This window comes from Lepeophtheirus salmonis, chromosome 4, assembly GCF_016086655.4.
Source record: "Lepeophtheirus salmonis chromosome 4, UVic_Lsal_1.4, whole genome shotgun sequence".
Lineage (NCBI taxonomy): Eukaryota > Metazoa > Arthropoda > Copepoda > Siphonostomatoida > Caligidae > Lepeophtheirus > Lepeophtheirus salmonis.
Window position 1 is genome coordinate 5385401 of NC_052134.2, and position 16835 is coordinate 5402235.

General features: G+C 30.0%; 1 protein-coding gene across 3 annotated transcripts in view; it reads left to right on the forward strand.

Moving 5' to 3' along the window:
• The window catches only part of LOC121116493 (innexin inx2), a 90584-nt gene extending 74017 nt beyond the window's left edge, over positions 1-16567 (forward strand). For 2 of the 3 annotated variants that reach the window (XM_040710749.2, XM_040710750.2), the window contains 2 exons: positions 11610-11875; positions 15881-16567. In XM_040710749.2, the coding sequence (XP_040566683.1) occupies positions 11610-11875; positions 15881-16026 (412 nt within the window). In that variant the 3' untranslated portion in view covers positions 16027-16567. The remainder of the gene's footprint in view (positions 1-11609; positions 11876-15880) is intronic. The other variant, XR_005863878.2, reaches the window with a different exon arrangement.
• Positions 16568-16835: the final 268 nt, after the last annotated feature.

Here is a 16835-nt window from a genome sequence, read left to right on the forward strand (position 1 = left end):
CTTACATATTAGAAAACTAAAAAAAAAAAGGTTTGTTTGGAGCATTAATTCCCCAATAAAAGTCTACATGAACCCTATGCCTCGAACATGTCACTTTTGTCTGATGATGTCCCTGACATCTATGGAATAATTACAAAATCCCAGTTGAAATATTGATCTTACATTTAGTATTTTTTTGTTTATAAAAGTGGCTATTTTTTCAAAGACATTTTGATCCCCTCGTTCATTTTTACGTAAAAGGACTCTCCTTTTTTTCAAAAAGATAAAATATATTTTAATGTCCGGAATTTGACATATCTTTGATTATAACAGATTAATAAATATCAATGGTTTTGATCATTTCATAATGATGAAGTCGTCTCTCATTTCCTTTCCAGCTCCATATGACATATACACAGATATGAAAACAGATTTATCACAAATTGCCTTCCAAAAAAAAAAAAAAAAAAAAAAAAATACATAAGTTTTTTTAAGAGCCATTTTTGATACATCAAACGAGATATCATTATTTATTATTACCATTTGATAAACATAACCAAAAATGAATTTTTACCCCTATGTACTTACTAGTGATACAACGGATTCATAAATGGTGGTTCCGAGTTCAATAAGGTTCTTTGCTTTAACAACTTCCGGTTCTTAATAGATCATAATCTAAATTGTTATCCGATTCTGACCGGGTTCCTTAACTAAATCTTGTGATCTGGTTCTTTTTTACTCAATTTTCTCCAAAAATATGTAGTACCAATGTAACACTAGGGACGAGTAGGGAGGGGTAGAGACAAGCCATAGAGAATATATAGTGACGCAGTTTTAGATGATTACACTGTAGTAGTGGACTATGAGTCAGCGGTTGTCAAGAAGATAGCTATATTATGAATTAAAACATGTTAGCTATTAATACTTATCGCTTATTAGTTATCAGTAACAACTAAAATATTTAAATATAAGACTACAACATAAAATAAAGACAAATATTTTTACCCTGTCCTAGACAAAAATTTATAATTTGTTTGAATGGAAAAATATGCTATTATTATGTCCATGGAAATAAAGGATTAAATATCGCACAGATGGGTATTAATGTTAGCGTTATTCAATTTCGTCAAATGATAGATTAATAATTTTGGTTTAGTAATTTATTTTAAAAAATAAAACAGCACTACTATGAGCCATTTTGGAAACTAATTTGAATTATTGATTTCAATGACGGATGGATAAAGGACTTCTTTTATAATATCTGGCAAATACAAAATTAAATAAGTAAATAGATAATAACCAAACATAAATGATTATAATTGACACCACAACCTCTTCATTAAAAATTACAATATGTCCTAACTCATATGTACGTCATACATAAAGTTATTTTATTATTATAAAAGTAGTAAGTAATATAAAGAAATGTAGGATCACTTTAAGTTTTCTTTACTTATAATAATAAAGTTGATTGATTTACTGCCCCAACAATGTTAGAGCTCTCAATGAAGCGTTTGTTTATCCACCTGCTGGTGAAAAATAGCAATATACGATGAAACGTTGATTGTTGTTAACTGAATAAGTATTAGTAATAACTAATTACTCATTGTCAATTGAATATTAGGTTAACACTTAACAACAATCAACATTTCATCGGATATTGCTATTTTTCAACGAATAAAGGAACGTACATTGAGAGTTCTAAGATTGTCTATATAGTTGACATAAAATGTTGCTACGAAAGCGCACTTAAGCAATCTATAGTTATCTTTTAGGAACCTATTATTGTTAAATGCGTGTTAAACTGTCGTCCGAGTAGCGGGAAAAATTCTTTGTCAATCAAAGAAATTGTTATTTTTCTCTAATTATGAGACGGTAAATATTATTACAATTTGTCAATAAAGTGAAAAAATACTAGGACTATCACTGAGTACAGGTTGATTGAGCTGATTCCTTACTGTCGAGTTGGTTACTTAGTAAAAATTCCAAGTTTATGAACCAGTTCATTTTGGCTCTTTTAAGTATTTCAAAAATAAATAAAAATAATAATCATCACGTGTAAACTCCCTTTCTCAGTTGATCAGTTCACAACTGGTTCGAACACACAGTCTGTGGCATCACTAGTACTTACACATCTATATATGTATGTACAATATATGTATACACATATAATCATAAAACCCTCCGCGTTCAGCTAGAATATCATCATCATTCATTGGAGGATTTTATGGTATTCTTAAGTCAATACATTTTATTATTTTCATCTTTTTTTTTTGACAAATTTATATTCCTATTATAGTCATTTTATGGTTATGACAATCCTTGTAATGCACATAAATGGAAACGATCAGAAATTCTATTGTCTATGTATTATTGTTGATTCTAATAGACTCACTCAACAATAAATATCAACAACTGATGGTTCCATAGGGAAAAATATATTTGTCTTTAGTTAATATATATATATATTTATGTATGAAATAATTACAGAATCGAATCCCAAATTTACATTTGGATAACTTTTTACTGAGAGTAGAGAGGCCCTTCATTTAAAAGTTAAATCACATAAAAAGTTATAGAGTTTAAATTAAATTTAAAAGTTTTCCTCTCAAAAGTTATTGACATTTTCGTTTTTATTATCACACCTAATCTACAGTTTATTCAATTTCTTATACTTTTGAAGAAATACTTCAAGAGAGATGTATTCAACTTTGTAAGGCCCATGAACGGATCACTTTGGCGTTCCAAATAGATACATATGAGAGCTGCATGTTTGAATAATTAATTACAACATATTAATAATTCAGAGTACAAAATTTGCAATTTCTGTGGTTCTGAGGGAAGCTATTTAACATGTTTAGTGACAGGGGCGTCCGCAGAAGGTGGGTTGTAGGGGTTATAGCATCCACCCCTCAGATTAAGGAATGTTTGTTCTTTACTAGATAATTGAATTTTCCAAAAAATAATAGATAATTTTTGATTTTTTTTTCAAAAAAATTTCATTTTCTATGAGTTTTTTAAATTTTTCTCCCAAAAATTTAATATTTTAAATTTTTTTTCTAAAATTTTTTTCGAAAAAAATTATTTTTTTTGTAAATAGCTGTGGATTTTTGATAAAATTCGAAAAAAAATTAATTTTTGAAATTTGTGTTCCCAAAAACTTAATTTTCCAATTTTTTCCCAAAGAATTTTAATTTTTCAATTTTTTTTGAAAAAAATTAAGCACCCGCCCCCTCTAAAAATAAAATATTAACATTCTCCTGTGGACGCCTGTGAATGATCATATTTACCTTAAGGGATACAAGTTCACGAACCCTGATTTATGACATTTTTTTTTAAATTACCAGATTGATATAGTACAATTCAATATTTCCATGGAATTTAGACTTTAAATTAATCTAGTTTATGTAGAGTATAAGTCTTGGTTACCTGTTTGTTTGTTTGTTTGTTTACTAGACTCAGGATCTCTGCGCTAGGATTACAAATTTTCATAGACTTGTGATATTTGATTTTTCTCATTCTTTGCTTTCAGAAGGTTAGAACAAAAATTTGTGTATACACCTTTTAAGAAAATTAATGGATTTATGTGTATCCATATTATTTTCATTTCGACTGCGTGAGTTTTTTTTTTTTTTTTTGGAAGGATGTCAGAATAATATGTGGGGGAGGAAGATATTTAGTCAGAAAATTATTCATTAGTTCCCTTCTTTTTTTTCCCTCTCTCCCTTTCTATCATAAAAATACATAAATGATAGAATGTTGTTTCTCTCTTTAAATATGAATAATTTCGATATTAAGGCACTTTTCTTTTCCATTTCCCTCCTTCCCATTCATATTCTCTCTCTCTCTCTCTCTCTTTACCCTAATATTAAGTTAATCCTTTGTATGAAGAATAATTTATAAATGGTTGGTTGTGTATACATGTATTTTGTTTTAGTAATGGTAGTAGATCAGCATATATGAACATATCCATAATAATGCTTACTTACCGTTAAATATATGCAAAGCCAAAACTCTATATTCCTGGGTGGGTTTGTATTAGAGTTCTCATTTCCCGGGAAATTGCAGTTGAGCAAAGTCCCAGGAACTTTTTAGTAGCCAGTTAGTAAATAATGTATACATTGACATTTCATTATTTATCAAGAAACAATAGATTTTGAGCTAGTCTTCAATACCCATATCATCTATGTTCTTCATTTTTATCAATAATAGTACGTGGTTTGATTATAAAGTCCGTGGCTCCAGGTATTTTTTGTTCCATAGGCCACAAAGGCAAAAATATATATACAAAACTGGGTTAGCTGCATATATCACTCGTGGATACGTATACGTGTATAGACATATTTTAATCTTCAAACCTCAACAATTTTTCCTTTCAATGTAAAAAGGTTCCGTGATTTTAAAAAAAACAAAAAAGCCTATCTATTTTGTTGTCAGTTCCTCTCGTCTCACTTGATACGTCATTGCTATATCATAATGTATTCTTCAAAAAAAGTAATAAGTTATGCTATACTTATGTTTCCTACCCAAAAACGACGGGATTTCTTGTTGATCTCTCGTCATATATATATAGTCGTTTTATAGTGATAAAAATCGTCTGTATTTTGGGGATGTTAAACAAAAGAAATGGAAAATCAACATAGTATCCTTGACAATTTGAAAAATGTTTTTGAGGAGAGTAGCTTTGCCGGCAGGACCTTTCATTAGATCACCTACAATCACCTGTGACAAGGGGTGAGATGGAGAAGGAAATAAATCATTGACAATGATTCAACTGATGTCAATCCTCCATTTTACTATTATATAGAAGTGTAAATATATAGCTACGCTTTTAATAAAATATCATAATGCAGTACGAACAGAATACTGTTTAGGATTTTAATGTAATAAAATATATGTAATGTAAATATAATTCATTATATAAATTGCGGAGAAATGATATGGCAATGACATTCTGGGAATACTTAAGAGTTAAATAGCTGGTATGGCTGACTTATTTGGCTAACTATAATTGTTTTTGGGTCTTTTCTATGTTTTTTTTTTTTTTTAGGGGGGGGGGGAAGATTTCATGATAAAATAAAGGTAGTGAGTGAAAATATCATTATAAATTAAATTTTGAATGCACAAAAATTGGTGATATAGTTTTTACTCCCCTCGAAACAAGAAAGTTTTTCATTCACAAACTCTTAGGGTTGACAGAGTTGCACGAGTTAAGTATCAGTATACATTTTAGAACTAACAGTAATCCATCTGACCTAGAAAATAACTCCGAAAATATTTGTATATTTTCTTCTCTAGGAGTGACCGGGTATCGAACTCACGTATATCTCTCGAGCCCCTTGCCAACTTTGCTATTGGTAGCTCTATTTTCAAATTTATGAACGATCCCCCTCCCTCCCACTCGGACATCACAACTACGGATGTGAATGTTACCTTAACCATTGTTATTGTAAATCAAAAATTAAACTATATCTTGCACCTTTGATAGATAAACTATTTGATGCCGGAGATCTCCAAAGTTGAAAATAGTATGCTTTATAAGTACGCTAAATTAAACCCCGAAATTTAACAAGGTCATCTTGACAATTTGAAGAATTTCTGGGAGAAGAGCAGCATACTGGCATCTGTATGTAAATCATGTGAATAACCACAGTTTTTTGGGATTGTAAAAGCTATTTAGATTTAGGAAGTAGCTAATTAGTGGGGATTAAGTCAAGTTAATTTGTTTTCAGTTCGTGACTAATTTATCAAGCAAGCAAATCTGGAAAGCATCATTTATTCTGTGGAGGCAAGACAAAAGACTGGAAAATATGTGAATAATAGGTTTTACAAGCAAAATACAGCACAGCTGTTATGGCATTTCATGAAATTAACTGCAAGCAGCTGTGAGATACAAACTCCACTCTGGATCTATCAATGATATAGGCAGTAATGACTGGGAAGTAGATCCTCTATTTTATTCCGAGTCTAACCACGATTTAAACTTATAACTCTACTACAAATCATCAGTTATACATTTGGTTTTTCACGCCCTCGTGATTACTTTAAACCTTTATGATCTCTCTTCAGGAATACAATGAAGATGATACTACCTATAGAAAAAAACCCACCTATTCACGTAACAAATACAATAAACTGCTCCAGCTAAGAGTAGTTGAGTTATTGTAACTCGAGTTATCCTTGTTTAAAGTTGAAAATAGGTACTTTTTATTCAGAAGCTCATATCTTCAAGACAAATATATTCAAAAAGTTTAAAAGTATCTCACTGGATGGCTGAAAAAATATGAACTTTAATTAAAAAAAAAAGAGCCCAAAAAATCTCTGCATCGTTGTTAATTTGAGATAAGGTCACGACAATATTTCAAGGATAAAACTCATTTTTGAATTGATATCATATGAAAAGTGTATATATTTGTACGCCATGGCTTAAAGAAAGAGAGAGAAACGAAATATAGTCGTGGCCTTATTTGAAATTGACAAAGATATAGAACGTTTTTGGGGATGCTTTTTAAAAAAACTTAAAGTTTATATTTTCAGCTATCCAATGAGATACTTTTAAACTATTTGAATATATTCGTCTTGAAGCTATGCGCCTCCGAATAAAAATCAACTACTTTCAATTTTAAATAATCACAACTCATGTTATAAGCATGATACAAACATTACAAAAATGGTTTTAAAATTAAAAAAAAAAAGCTTTGAACCTTAAAAATAGCCAAAAATAACAAAAAAATGTGTGCCTTTTTCAGAAGGCTCGAGGTTAGCAGATAAAAAATAAGCATATACTGTTTTTGTGCCATTTTGCTGTTGGACAGTGTACTTATAGCTTTTAATATATATTATATATGTACCTATATTCATAAATGTTCATAATGCCATTTACTTTAAATCCTTCAATACGTTTCACAGCCTGATAAACTCTGTACACTAGAGTACATACACACACATATGCAGAATAATTATCATGGACGTATTTTATATAAAATGTACATATAATCTAACCTCATAAAATAAATCAGTGTTAATCAACCAGAAATTACTATTTATTTAATATTTTCATTAGTATGCATGAACCAAATGCTTTTTATGACAATTAAATCGCCACTATAGATGAAGCTGCAGTTTCAAATGTTATTAAATCATCTTGATGCAAATATATTGCATACTTTACTTGAATATAAAAGTCCTATTGGATTTGAAACTTCCATATATACATTTGAAACAGATCCTATATATATGGTTGATCTTATTTAGTGGTTCACATTTTATTATTTTCAATCTGGAATGACATTGGTGCAAAACCACAGAAGAGGATGACAGGACAACTTTTATCTGAACAGAGCAAGCTGAGACGGTTGAAAGAGGAGCAAAGAAGATTCTAAATTTTCTCAAGGTCAACAAAAATGAGGCAATGTTTTGCTCTTTTCTGAAAGAAAATTTTTCACCCTTGATGCCACTGTCAATAAGCAAAACAGCCGGTATATCACAACTGAACATCCAGCCAATGTCTCAGCTTCAGTGAAACATGTCTTCAGAATAAAAAAATCAGCGGCTAGCATTGGCTAAGTCCAACCCTCCCATTTTTGTGGAAAGAACCAGTGGTTCAATGAAGATGCTTATATATGGGACTGTTCGATCTAGACGGGGTTGGAGGGCAGGGGTTGTACTACTCCAGCATACTTGTTGAAGATTGTGTTTTTTTAAATTCTCACCACATACCCAATAACATTTTCCTGAGTCTTGACAATTTTTTCAAAATTAAACAATCAGATTTTTGTTGACATAGGGCGAAACTTTTTGGGATTAACCATAGATGGAGATTTTGTGTCTGTAAAATAAAAATGGTCAAAAATCAATATTTTTCGATATCTCAGAACTTTATTCAGTACAATTTAAACCAGATAACACAATCTAGCCCTGAATTTAAGATATTTTGCCATTTTCCAAAAGTGTACTTTCTAGTAAATTGTAATTTTATAAATTCGGTGTTTATAACAGACATGAATAATTTTAAAGCTCACAACCTTGTGAATAGTTTATGGTAATGATGATAGCTAAATTTGAATTCCCTAGCTATAATATTGGCAAAGATATAGTCCCTCAAATATTGAAAGTTAAATATCATAGTTCAAGGTTGAACTATAATATTTAACTTTCAGTAGGTTCTGATAAGATTTTTTCGCGCTCGGATCTTCTTGTTCTTACAAAACCTCTCCTTATTTCGACAATCAAAATTAATAGACGTACCAAATAGAATGATTTTAATACGAAGGGCTCTAAAATATTGTTTAAATTTACCACAATAAAAAAAAATGCAAATAAAAAGTAATAACAAATTTATTTGATTTGAATCAAACAGTTTGTTTATTTAGATCTAAAGTTGCTTCGAATCATTTTATTTTATTACATTCAATCAAGTTCCTTTTATAATGAATTTTTATTTTTATTTTACAATCTTTTTTTGAGAAATATGTACTAATAGCAATATATATAAAAAAGAAAAGAAACTTCTAACAAATTCAACGTTTAAACACATTTCCAATATTTGTAAGACATTTATTGGATTTTTCACACACTTCTCTTTCACGTCTAATAATAGAGTGTATACACATGTAAAGTAGATTGCTTGTATTACCATGAAGCATATATTGAACGTCCTCTAATTTATAGATTTATTTTACATTTTCAATTCATACTTGAATATAATTTTTCTATTTATTTTTAAATGTCTGCATAATTGGCTATAATAATAACTTTACATATATTTATGTGTAAGGGAATTGGTAGAGCTTTGTTATTACAGCGTGTCTCAGCGAGTGTGAATGAAACTTTGGAAATGTTTCATTGACTTACTAAAATTCTTCTTGATTTTGTGCCCAATATCATCTGGTCGGGCAATAAAAACGAACACTTCTTATGAATATATTGCGTTATCAAACCAAGGACAGCTGAGATATATGACATTCTTTTTTATTCTCTCTCAACCTCGATCGTTAAAAAACAACAACAACAAAACAACAGCATATAGTAGCTAGTTTTTCCCTTCTTGCAAACTGTTAATTATTACCTAGAGCATTGGTCGGGCAACATGGGAAATAAAATTTTTTTGGGAGGTAATTGGAGGACTACTTCCTGCTAAATGAAATAAACAACATGCGACTACAAGGGGGTCCGCAGGGGGTGGGATGGATTTAAACTTTTTGTGAATATTTATGGATTTTTGAACTTTTTTTCCCTAAAAATTTAATTTTTTGTGAATCGCTGTGGATTTTTGAATTTTTTTGATTTGGGATTACTGATACAACACTGGTTATGATCTTGTTCATCTTCCCCTACTCCATGGGTCTCATTATTAAGATTAAAACGCTGATGGAGGACAACAAGAGCCTTAAAAGACCAAAAAAAAAAAGTCCAAAAAAGGCCATAAGTTGTGTGAAGATAACGCGAGGAATTTCTGGGCCTAGTCAAAGGGGCCTCCACCCTCACCAGACTGCAGCTCTCATAACTATGGAATCTGGCTCATCATCGAGGGGAAATAGTGTGCCCCCTAGAAGACTAAGAAAAACGTTACTAGATAATATTTAAAAAAAGAAAAAACCCAACTAGAATAACTATTAATTGCAATAATCTATAGCAACAGTTATAATATTTGACTAGTTGTATTCAAATCCAACCACCTATTCCTAAAATCTCTAAATAAATTCAATAAATAAAAGATATATGTATATTCTGTGTCAAATTTAGTGAGATTAAATCAAACCAGCTTGGAGTAATTGAAACAAAAAGGTTTCAACTGTCCCCACCCAGTATGTGCAGGCTTCAATTTTTTTACGTTAAAGCACAAGGCCTAGAACAGCTTTCCCCAATTATTTTCCTTAAACAAAATGTTTGAAAATACGTATCAGGGCTTTATAAGTTTTTATGTGCACTTCGAAAGATGCCACGTATGTCAAACTTTTACAAAAAGTGTAAGCTATATAATAGTAATAATACTTCCTTGAAGATCAAATGAAAAAAAAAAAAAAATATTTGATGAAACCCCATTCAAGGGATTTTAACTCATTTGATATCCATACCAGTTATAAAATGTTTCCTTTGATTAAATGCGAGATTATAAATATAAAGAATCTTTTTTCATTTACTGTTGAAGCAAGAGGGACATTTTTAAGTAAAATATCAAATAAATTCATTAAAAATCCTTCTAATGGAGTCAGACGATGCAAATTAATGGTTATTGATAGAAAATGAAGTTTTATGAATCTCTAAAGGACTTTGTCTTTTAAGCAATACAAATTGGGTTTTTATAATATGTTCTTCATTAAATAAAGTAGACAAACCCTTAAAGATAATGACATTGCAATAAGCAAAAGGGTTTTATTTTTTATTGCAATATTCCCTATAGGTGCTAATGATAATATAGATATATTGATTTTATGTACACATATATAAAATTTACATATTTTGTCAGTTAACAAAAAAATAAAAATACAATCTTGACCAAAAATCAAAGTGAATATACATTCCCAGTTTAATTTGTTTACATCCTGTATACAATATTTAATAGACATATTTTAGTAAATTATGCATAGGGTTGTGAACGTTAAAGCCATGGCTGAGAGAATTTTATGAAAAATATAGTAACCTTGAGAGACGAAATATCTGCTGACAAAGATGACTAAATATAAGATATAAACAGTGCTCCATGCTCACTGATAATCAGTGATGTATCAAACATATCCTGGCGGGTTAAAAAAATTAAAAAAAAACAAAAACGAAAATTAATGTGGTAATCCTGACAATTTGAAGATTGTTTGGGAGGAGAAGAGCTTATCTATCACAACGATATATTAGATCAGCTGCAAGCAAACGCGAGAGGAAGGAAATCAACAAAATCCTACTCCGTATATAGCAAAGACATATAGCCTGGAATTACTCCGATGTCCATCCTCAATTCTACTTTTATTTTAACAAAGACGTACAATAGTAACTCCCAAGCAAATCCTCAGAGTTACTCCCCGTCTGTCATGGACACACACAAAAGTTATTAAATGTTTTGTCTTCGATAATTGAATAATAATGACAACCTCTTTGGAAAATAAACGAGCCTGTTTAGACTACCAACTAGAAAAAACAACTCTCACATTCTAGGACGTATTTTATTCACTTATGCTGATACATTAGAATGTTCAAAATCGGGAGAAATAATTCATAAGACCATTGTTCATTTTTTTATATTTACGCTCACTGCAATTTATCCCTCATTACAGGCATTGTATTCAAATTTCTGCGAGAATTTGATATATTCAAAAGTGTTATCTATAGTTTTTTGTTTGATATATGGGACATACTTTACCTCCGATGTGGCCTTTCAAATACAATCAATCAATTTATAATTATTATATTGTGACAATTAGTTTTTGCACCTTTAAATTCAATTTGCAGCAGTTTCAAAATACTAATCAGAATAATTTTTTTGATAGAATTTGATATTAAATCCATCGAAAAATAAAAATATAATCTATTCTCCATTTTGAAACAAATCATTCTAGCTTGTTTTTGTGTTTGTGGGCACATATGTATGTTAAAGTATCCATTTTATATATTATATTTTGATGTTTGTACCATTTTAGATGTCAATTCCCATCTGGAGCCGTGACAGGTAGCTTGAACGTGGATCATGCCATGTGTGTTCTGAGTCTCAATATAATCAATGACAAAATATTTTTATTGGAATGGTTTTGGTTCTTCACACTCCTCTGGATCTCTCTCTCCAACATCACTCTCTCCTTTGCCCAGATCCTTTTTCGTAATTTTAGAAGATTTCTTTTCCTTTGGAAGTGTAACAATGAGACTGAGAAAACATACTTTAAAGAGGTCTTTGATAAAACAAAAACAGGTATGAAATTCAACACTGTCTATTTAATATTTATTAGAGTTATTTAGAGTTAAACTATTAATAATAATATACCCCTTTTCTTTTTTTAAATATAGTTTAGCGTCTAATGTCAAACTGAGCATAATTTATATTTCTTTTAAATAGTACGCCCTGAGTTTTAGATACACCCCCAATTTAAAAATGCTATAAATATTTTGCTTCATAATTCAAGAGTTATCAAATAATGTACTATATGCATCCATCATATGAGTGGTTGACAAACTCAAATCCAAAATCTTCAAGACGATTTTTGATGAAATTCATCTTGAAAAGGATCTCAGAACTGGCTGGAATTATAGATATCTAATTTCCTTTTTGAGTTTTCCAATGATATGTTATATGAAATATCAAATTTTATTCTAATCAAATGAAAGAAAAAGTGAAAATTTTCTATGGATTCACCGACAAACAGATGATTTGAAAAAAAATAAAGTTTTTCTTTTAAAAGTCGGATAATAACATTTAATTCATTAGATCTATCAATAGTAAGAGTGTTGTTAGTACTCTCTTTCAAATTACACTTGTTAAGCACTGTGAAAGGGGAAAGTGCAAATCATTGAACTATAATTTTTTCTATTATGACTTGCTTTTAGAAATTAGCAAATACTCTCATTTCAAAGAGTCAGAAGAAAAGACTCATACTAATTTTATGAGGTTAAAAACACTTTTTAAGTATAAACACATAAATGTGGGGATAACTTTGCTCATCACTATTATCCTGATATTATGATAATACAATGTCCTATATACATAACATTATGATAACACATTGATCCATGATTTATACGAACCTTGAATATCATTACAACTTTTTTGTTTTTACACAGAAACCCTTCTCTTTCATCAAAAATGTAATATTAAAGATCCCGGTGTAATCTCACAAACATGAAAATGTACAATTTATTCGTGTCAAATATTGGATTATTACTGTGGGCCTTTTTAGGGCTCTGACACCTTGCAAATCCAAAATATGCAGTGCTTTTGTAGTTAGCTGTCCAGGTTTTTGTTTCTTTTCTCCAATTAATTTTCTGAAAGTTGATTGGTTGATTTATTGTTAGCTCTTTTTAAGCTGTGAACAATTCCTATGAATTAATTATTGATTAATACTTAGTTGGGAAGAATTGACCAACTACATCTGATTTTTTGGCCTTTGGGAGAAAGGTTCAAAAATTAAATTAAAGTAACAGCTAATTTAGAAGCCTTTGTCTTATCTCTGGACGGCAAGGTTGAGAGGTACATTAAAGATCACATCATGAGATACATATCTTACACAAATATTTGTAAAACACACTTTATTTGAATGTTTGGATATTTGCCAATGCCTCATTTTTTAGTGTAAGTGCTTGGTACAAGATATAACAATGTAGCAACGAGAGGGTGTAGTTAAAGTTCAGCGTGGATGTCTGCTAAATTACAATTTCAAATGCATATATATAATGATTTTCAGAGGTATCATGCCTGTAAAGTTAAGCAAATTAAGGGATTTTAAACACATTCACGTGTAATATTCATTCTCATTAATGATTGTTACTATAGTTTATTTCTCAACCAAATACATTATTTTTGTTAAACCATCCGTTGTATCAATAATATGAAACCCATAAATAATTAAACTAAGCTACTTCTTTAATAACTAAACAATTCAGGCAGTATAATTTGAAGATTGACGATATTATATAGGCATTCATCCTCTAAAAACCACTTTATGTAAACAAATTAAAGCTCTCATATAGGTTATAATGCACCTTCAATCTTCCAATTATTCTGCATAACTGAGTTAGTAAGATTGTAGCTTAGTTTGATTGGCTTATTAATAGAACCATTGATTTACTTAAATCTTCTACCTATGGTTAAAAAAAATGTATCCATTAATAATATCTTTAAAATCAAAATTTAACTTTTATTTTTAAACAATGTAGTTCACCACTTTTTTCGATGACGTTTGCAAAACTCAAAAGTTCGTGATACGCAAGGAAGCTTCATTCTTTTTGTTTAACGGTCCATTGATTATACATTTTGCAATGACTCTAAGATGCTTTTGCCGACAAAAAAATGATTAAACAACGTGTTTGATTACTTTAATTATTCAATTAATAAGTATTTTTATTGTATTCGTGAGGTTATGAGGCAAAAAAATGTCAAATTTCTCAACCACGTAAGAAAATTGCATTCTTTTTATTTAACAATCCATTGATTGCGCATTTTGCATTGCCTCTGAGGTTTTGCAACAATGAAAGGTACATTATGCATAAGGAAATTCATTTTTTTAGTTTAATTATCAAATTAGTTACGTATTTTATTACATCTGTGAGGTGTTTAGGTTTTTAACGCCCTGTCAAATTCTTTTGCCACATTTGATAACATTTGCACCTAAAAGGTTCATGAGAAGTAAGAAAAATGTTTTTTCACGTCAAGTAATCCATCGATTACATACTTCTTATTGTATCTTTAAGGTTTCTTAGAAAAAAATTGTCAAATTGTTGTAATTGATGGTTCAAAAATGAAATCAATGTAAATCCCTCCAAAACGAATAATACATTTTCGCTTCAGAAATAATTAATGAAAAATGATAATATATATATATATATATGTAACTTTTATCGATTTAACTGATTTATATTTATTTAGTTGTATAATCTACTTGTTTAGGTACTTTGATTCCCTTGATTTTATGTTTGCAATGCAAGTATTCAATTAAATATATTTTCTCATAAGAAAGTAACTATTTACTTCGATTACATTTACATATAGAGTATACAAGAACTAGAGAAACGATACTAAAAAAATGCATTTAAAAAGTTAAAATTGTAAACAGCATAGTTTGCTTAATCCCGGTTATTGTACATAAATACCGGGTGCGGGTCATTTATTTTTTCGTTTGACACATGAAATTTCAAAAACATAATATGTACATTTCAGATATTACAATTTTATTATAATCATACAAACACCAATTCTAACATTTGATTATTTTAGTATTTAGCAGTTATTATTATATTCAGCCTCTTTTTGTATGAGCAGTACCCTTAAATGAGTATTTAGCAGAAGTAAGGACTCGAGGCTTGCAACTATAATTGGACTCGTGTCCATATTTTGAATGCAATCGACTCGACTTAATCACATAATCAAAGACTGGAGACTTGACTTGAACTCAAAAGCTAAGACTCGCTACTTGATTTGAACTAAATAGTCCTTCCAATTTTTTCACTGGATATAATGTAATCTTTAAAGTAGCTTTTATTGTTTTAGCAAGTTTGAGACTTGACTTGGACTTGCAATATAAGGACTTTTGCCCGCCTCTGGTATTCATAAAGAAACATATGATCCAACATTTGTTGGCATAATTCTGGAGGTTGTTCTTATTAACGTCTTACATGCCAAGTTTTGGGCTCACTCTGCGGCTTATGTTATATTCCAAGGTGTTATCATCAGAGGCCGTAGGGAGACTACATATCCTTACAAGTCCATGTTTATCCTAAGATATACTTAAGTCTCGCTAGATGCGTGGAAATATGCAGAATACTGTTGGAGGACAAGGTTGTCATCAGGGAATTTCGTTTCATCCCATGGCTTAAAATTGTTGGTTAACCATTCATGTCGAACTGAGTTTATAACTAGAGGGAATCAAATTTATATGCAATATATCTGTTTAGCCAGATCAGTAACCTTTTCCCGCTTCCAAGATTCATTTTGATCCCTCCATTCCTTATAATATTGTAAACAATAGACTTTGAGAACCTTAATTGCCTTGAAATCTCTATTGATGTCTTGTGTACTTCCAAAAGCGAGTGGATTTGAGTTTGTTTAACAAACCGTAAAAAAATATGTGTGATGTGTTGTAAATTTTGTATCCAGTTTATGCATTAGTAGATGTCATTCAACTTCCCCTGTACCATTTTGCTCGATAATAATTATAAGAATATATTTGAGAGTTAATGAGACATTGTTTTTTTCTTATAATTCTAGGAGATTGGTTCTTCCTTTCCATCCTTCAACGAAACACAAATTCCTACATGTTTAAAAGAATCATTAAATGCATTGCCGAACAAATTAAAGACGATCAAAGAGTGAATAGAACAAGGAGATCTTCATCCTCTCAGAGTGGAGTTTAAAATTCATTTGAGGATTATGATGACCAGGACTTTTGAAGGAAGTACTCAGAAAAGCTCAATCTATTCCAATCCTTCTCTTACAACTCACTTTTCGAAGATGTCAATCGATATAATAAATAAATATGTATGTACTATGGTCTTACTAATACCCATTGAACAAAGTTTTTTTTAATTGTTATTTATTTTATAATAGCTGGACTTTATTTAGAGGACTTGGGATAATTTCCCTTGACCAAAGGCTTTAAAAAGCAAAACGAGAAATACACACATTTATATGCAAACTTCCATAACTGTACGTGTGGGGATTAATCTTTATATTTTTTTTGGACCAAAAACTTTTATTACTGCCAAAAAACTAACAAAAAAAAACTACCATTAAACATTATTCATTAATTTCTAACGCAAGTTTTATTTCCAATCTCGCTCAAAATATTTAGGTTTTTCAGAATTACACTGTGTAGCAATTTTTACGTTGTATTATTATCTGATTAATTATATACTGTGACTAAATACCAAATAAATAATATTCTTTATGTCTAAATTATTCGTATCTATTTAAATACATATAATTAACAAAATCCCTAATGAAGAAATCCTTTCTACGAGGCCTGATTATACATTACCTATATGATTTGAGGAATATTAAAAACTATTTAAGAAGTATCTTTCTTGCTTCTAAAAACAAATAAATATTCAAATACAATTTACAAGGGTATTAAACTTAAAGGATCTATAGACTAGCGTCACGAATTAAATAAAAAACATCCACAGTAATACCATTTTGGGGCCCTAGAATTGATACTTGTATA